The sequence below is a fragment of the Thunnus albacares genome, chromosome 7 (genome assembly GCF_914725855.1).
Source record: "Thunnus albacares chromosome 7, fThuAlb1.1, whole genome shotgun sequence".
Taxonomy (NCBI): Eukaryota; Metazoa; Chordata; class Actinopteri; order Scombriformes; family Scombridae; genus Thunnus; species Thunnus albacares.
In genome coordinates this window covers 22,076,980-22,082,979 of record NC_058112.1, presented here as the reverse complement: position 1 = coordinate 22,082,979, position 6,000 = coordinate 22,076,980, and the positions used below count along the sequence as shown (strand labels likewise).

The window sequence follows — 6,000 nt, the reverse complement described above, 5'->3', positions numbered from 1 at the left end:
GTCTGAGATGAAAAAGAATAGAGAAACTAAATTGCAAAGTGCTGATGCCTACTTCTGGGAAACTTTCAAACTTGGGCTCTGTGAATTTGAGCTTTTTTAAATTATGAGTTCTCAACAACCATAAATGTGTCAATGTACAATGTCGATATGGCCAACACTGCAGCACAATGACCAGAAGAGGGAACCATAGCTCTATATATGAACTGGATGTCATTTTTGCTGAGGACGTTAAACCAGTTTGACCAAGTGAAATTATCCCAGATAAACTTGTATCTGTAGCCATCAAAAGGCCCATTTACATTGGTTTATTTCTGAAGAAACAGATTTTTCCATTATGAATCCATTACTTAAACATGTTCAAAATGGTTTAAATGTAGAGATATAGGGAAAGCTTTTCTACATTGTGTCAAAAATCATTCAATCCAAAGTTAAAATTTGCTTAACATTTATCAACAGTTCTCAACTTGTAGGAAAAAGCTGAACTGGAGCTGATGAACATGAGTGAGTAGGTGTATATGGCCTCACCCTCAGCTTGTTCACTACAGCTGACTACAGGGCCAGTAAAGAACACCAACGCAACCACTTGTTAAGAACAGCAACATTTATTTAACATGATATAAAACAGATGGGATATGAACATTTGCAAATCAAATCTAGAATGTAACCACATGTGGAATACATCCTCCCATCCTGCTGTACCAAGTACATTATATACACAGTAAACCTCTGATAATTACACTTTGTACACACACACAAAAAAATCATCCTGAATCCACAAACTCTTTGTTTATTATTGCTTTTTACATGTGCTAATCTTTTTTTTTTCCTTTTAGTTCCAGGACTTCAAACCAACATGTCATAAAATAGAACCAAACTCAGATTTTCCTTCTTTCAGTTTAAATATATCTCTCAGCAATAAAAAAAAAAAGACAGTATAGAGTGACTTAAGCCAGGACATTCACATAAGTGTCGGCAACAATGCGACAGGGACTGCAGAAGTTTTAATTACAACCCAGAAACAGGAGAAATTACAAATAATCTTAGTCTGCAGCAATTAAGTGGCTCCTCCTTTCATTATAATGGAGGAATCTATATCTCTTATATACCCATCATTCCCATTGACAAATGTTCTTTACAATAAATGGATAAATATGAATGGTTAGTTGATGACTGATGTCTGACAAACAATTGAACTGAATTAGAAAAGTCTTAAATAAACTAAGATGATGTGAAAACATGTTCTTAAAACCATTTGAACAGGTGGTGAAACATGAGTGGAAAATGTGGCATGGCCCAAAACATTTTGCATTTAGACTCAAAACAGAGCTTAGTTAATTATATATATATATATATATATATATATATATATATATATATATGTATTTGTATGTATGTATACACACACACCGATGTTGGCCCATATTCAAATAAGAACCTAATAAAACCATATAAATAATAAAAACAAACGTAAAAACCTTGTGAGAAATGAAAACGGAACTGCAATGACAACAGTATCAAAGCTGTATCCTCTCGCTCAGTTGAGGAGAGTGTGGTGACCCAACGAGGGGCCAGTCACAGAGAAATGTCACAGAAGAAATGCTATTGGTGGCATAGGAGCTTAAGACTTCACAGTGAGCATACAGAAGTCAGAGGTTAAGACCCCAGAGTATGGAGTAGGCAGTTTCACTCTCTGTAGAACTTGGCCTTGTGCTGATGTCTTTGGGGAAGTCTTCAGGGGCATCTTTATACCTCCACTGCTGTTTCCTTCATGTGTAAGTTTTTACTGAGGCCAGAGCTTGTGCTGCAGAAAGAAAAAGAAAGGTGAGATTTTCTAATGAGGGAAAAGGTCAAATTATACTTTAACCATAACACTAGAAGATGGATACCTAGGATTCCCTAAATCCCATTATCCCAGTCAATATTATAGTCATTATCATCAGGATTATCATTACACAACAACAAATACTGTGATATGTGAAAAATAATAACTGTTACCCATAGCCATAACTGTTTTCCCTCCCATACTTTTACAAAACGTTTCATCAATCCCTTCATTCCGATGTGCTTCCCCCCCCCAGAGACAAAAATTCAAACACTGAGAACACTTTAGCATTGTGAGTATGGACAAAACAGGTTGATGAAGGCCCTTACTGGTGCTACTACACACACATGAAGTGAGAACCATCAGTGAGCTGGGGGGGTGTGTTAGGAGACTGTGGAAGGGGTGGGGAAGAGGATGACAGGCTTTTCACTGCAACAAAACAGAGTGACATGTTGAACACATACAGGCACATGCACGAAATGACAAAAACAAATTACATCAGTAACTACTGACTAAATGGTCAAACAACACAAATAAATAAATTGAATTAAAGGATATCGATTCACAACTTTTCAAGTTTGTCCCCAAACAGTATATACAGTTTTTGCTTGCTGTAACTGTTCCTCTTGCTCATATTGGCCATAAAAAGATCCTTTACTATTGCACTTCAAATGTAAGTGATGGGGGACAAATTCAGTAGTCCTCGTTCTGTGCAAAAATGCATTCCAATATTTATATTAAGTAAATATGACGCTTCAGCAGTCTGAGGTAGACCAGTCAAGAGAATATCTTATAGTTATTTTAGGAAGAATTTTCCTCTTTAAGTGACAACCCCTCTCCTGCAGCTCAGGAAACACCTTTCTTGGGGGGGAAAAAAATACATTTTGTACTAGAAAATACTAACTTTGGAAGACACTCGCTTGATCTCATACTGCTAAAGCCTCATTTTAACTTGAGATAAACTTTAGAAAATATTTTTGCACAGAATGAGGACTATGGATTTTGTCCCCCATCACTTCCGTTGGATGAATGTTAATGACCAGTATGAATAGGAGGAATGATTAAAGCAAGCTAAACCTATTTCAATGTACATATCGGCATGTCAGTATTGTTTTAACACAGACTTGAAAAAATGTGAACTTATCTTTTAATGAGGAGTGAGAAGGACTGTGATAAATGACTTAACACATGCACAATGGAAGCAACTGCAGTTTGATGAACCACAACATAAGGTTGCTCAAGTCTTTCAAAACAGGATCCCAGTAGTTTTTGTTTTATAAAATGCGTTCTTTAGATTCAATCCCCCAAACCTCCTCCCTCTTCTCTCTCTCTCTAGAGATGTACCTGCTACCAGCTTGCTGCGTTTGGAGGCCTCTGCTGCCAGCTCGTAGGAGATATTAATCATCTTCTCTTTCTCCTGTATGGTACCCTCCTCTTCAGTCTCCTCCTCTGGGCTTAAAGCCATACTAGGCAGCACATTCTGCATGCTAGGAGCACACACACACACACACACACACACAAAATGGTCTCTGTATCATTTACTATACAACTTTTATAAATGTATACAAACAAATTATAAGCATAGTTTCAGAATAAACACAATTACCCCAGGACAGACAAGCTATCTCTTTTAAATCAGTTCAAGGGGGCTGGCATTTAGAGTAAAATGTCACAGTGGCTGGAGATTAGAACATGGACTTTTCTTCACATCTAAAGCACTGATCTGCATGGAAAGAGCAGGTAGGCGGTGTGGCACCTTTTGAACCACCTATGGTGATGTCGTGCTGTGACCTCAAACTTACCCCTCACTTCTAAAAGAATTTCATGTATGACATCTGCTGTAAAATATCACTGCTCACCTGCGCGGACAGCCCTTTCACCACAGGATTCTTATCTAATATCAAGGGCCCGAGCAGGGCTTGTTCACACTAATAAATAGTTACTGGTACTGACAGGTCATCGTGGTGTGTTTACCTGTTTTTGGCTATGAGGGCTTTGATGCGGTCAACTTTCCTCTGCTTATCAGCCTCCTGCTCAGGGCTCAGTGCCTCCTCTGGGTCTGACTCCATGTAACGCTCAGGAATCAGCACTTTGTCGGGCACAGAAAGCTGCAGAAACAGAGAAAAAATGTACTTTATATTCAGTATCTTTATGTTGCATGTTTAATACAAATGAATCAAATATAATGTGCTTCACAAATAACTTACAAACACATATAAGAAAGGACAGATGTTAAAAGTGTTACCTATACAAATATGTAGATAAAAAAACGGCATTTAAAAACAAATAGCTGACATTTAAATCATCATCCTCATCTACAGGGAGGCTTTTCTTAGAGTTGGGGGAGTAGGAACTGTATGCAGCAACACCATAGGCTTGGCCTGGAGCGAGAAACACTTAATGTGAGACATTCTGTTGTATAAAAGATTTATGTAATTCATGTAATTAGTTCATGTAATCCGTTAAAAATCGAGATTTATTTGCTGTGGATTTTAAAACTCAAATCCACGATACTTGATGTGCTGTTTGTCAACATTTCAGAAGTGTTTTGCCTGTGATAATATTAGCCCTGTCGGGTCTGATGAGTAAGACAGCCGACTGCTGTGACTTACTTCTCGGTCCACATTAAAGTGGTCAGCTTGCGAGGCTTCTTTCAGACGGGCAATCTCCTCAGCGGGCGTCTCCTGCTCCCTCACCACCTCCTGCTGCCTGAGTGAGGCCTCCAGCTCCAGAATGTCACTGCTCATCACCTCATCTCTGCGCCTCATTTGGGACTAGAAAAAACCCAGAACGAGAAAGACAAAAATGCAGAAAAAGGGGATCACATGATCTTTTCTGAATTTAAGTGCTGCCTTAGTGTCTGAATAATGTCCCGTGTCAGTCGTCCCAATACCTGCATGCTGCGGAAATGGTTATCTTTAGTAAATGAGTGGCTGCGAGAGGGTGTGTTCTCCTGGCTGCTACCCCGGATGCTGAGGCCTTTTTTCTTCTCCCTGAGTGCACCCTGCTGGTGGCGACGAATCCTCTCCAGCTGCTCCTCTACACTCATCCTGGGCCGGCCGGTCTCCGCGGCGCACAGCTGCTGCTCCACCGCACTTCGTGGACGCTCCTGGTAGCCAGAGAGGACACCCACAGACATGCATGCAGACCACAGAGGGACACAGACACACAATAAATAGAATTTAATAATAACGAAGCTTCCCTGTCAGATATTTAACTCTAAGACAGAAATCACAAAGTGGTAAACATTGACTATGCAGAACCGCAGTTAAGTGGCATCATGGTGTGGTTGTGGAAACAGTCTAAACTTGACCAAGAAAAATAACACCATTTTCCCTACACATACTGGAAAAACGTTTTGCTTGTTTAAATACAGTTAACAGCCATGATTGACATAATAACCACAATAATGATTGCTAAATGACTCTTTAATGTTCACTCGCTTAGAAACAAAATGAGCACAAGTGCAAACACATATGGAAACAACCTGACGGGCTGCTGTGCACTCACACGCTCCTGCTGGCACACATGGGTGCACTCAGTGAGACTGGGGGCCTGTTCATGCCTGAGCAGGAGAGGCTGATGATGTGAAGTGAACTGAGAAGTTGTTCACTCTCAGGTTTGTGCCATGCTGGAGGGGCTGGCAGATCTGGATTCAGTCCAGCGCCCCAGGACGCTGCCTCCACTGTTCAGATTGTTCAAGAGGCTGGTATCCAATGGCCTAAGCTAACTCTACAGGCCTGTGACACACTCTCTTACTACCACAGGCTATATAGTTAAAGTAGACCAAAGCCTTCATGTAGAGCTATGTAGCCAGCTAACATTTCATAAAGTTCATCTAGGTTCATTTATACTATATGTCCATCTTTTTTTCAAACATAAACACATACAGACACACTAAAAACAGGACACACCCTGCAGTGTGGTGGACTAATAACATGGTTAGTGTATTTAAGTTGATAGTGTTTGAGGTTGGAAACTGTATAAACTAAGCTTGGCATTTATTTTATGACAGCCTGGTTTTTGAGAGTATGAGTCACACCCTGGCCACGTGATGAGTGGTCTCTTCTGTCATATGTTAGGTTTAAACCTGCAGTCTGATAACCAAAACAACTAATTAAGAGGGAAGTAAACAATTCAAGAAAGTTGAGTGGTTTGGAATTTCACTGCTGCCCACA

General features: G+C 39.9%; 1 protein-coding gene across 9 annotated transcripts in view; it reads right to left on the bottom strand.

Moving 5' to 3' along the window:
- Nucleotides 1–583: 583 nt before the first annotated feature.
- LOC122986431 (pleckstrin homology domain-containing family A member 5-like) overlaps nt 584–6,000 on the bottom strand; it is an 87,574-nt gene continuing 82,157 nt past the window's right edge. For 7 of the 9 annotated variants that reach the window (XM_044357697.1, XM_044357698.1, XM_044357701.1 and 4 more), the window contains 6 exons: nt 4,716–4,931; nt 4,435–4,596; nt 3,797–3,930; nt 3,167–3,309; nt 2,152–2,251; nt 584–1,801 (listed from right to left, as the gene is read on the bottom strand). In XM_044357697.1, coding sequence (XP_044213632.1) covers nt 2,160–2,251; nt 3,167–3,309; nt 3,797–3,930; nt 4,435–4,596; nt 4,716–4,931 — 747 coding nt within the window. In that variant the 3' untranslated portion in view covers nt 584–1,801; nt 2,152–2,159. The remainder of the gene's footprint in view (nt 1,802–2,151; nt 2,252–3,166; nt 3,310–3,796; nt 3,931–4,434; nt 4,597–4,715; nt 4,932–6,000) is intronic. The other 2 variants (XM_044357706.1, XM_044357700.1) reach the window with 2 other exon arrangements.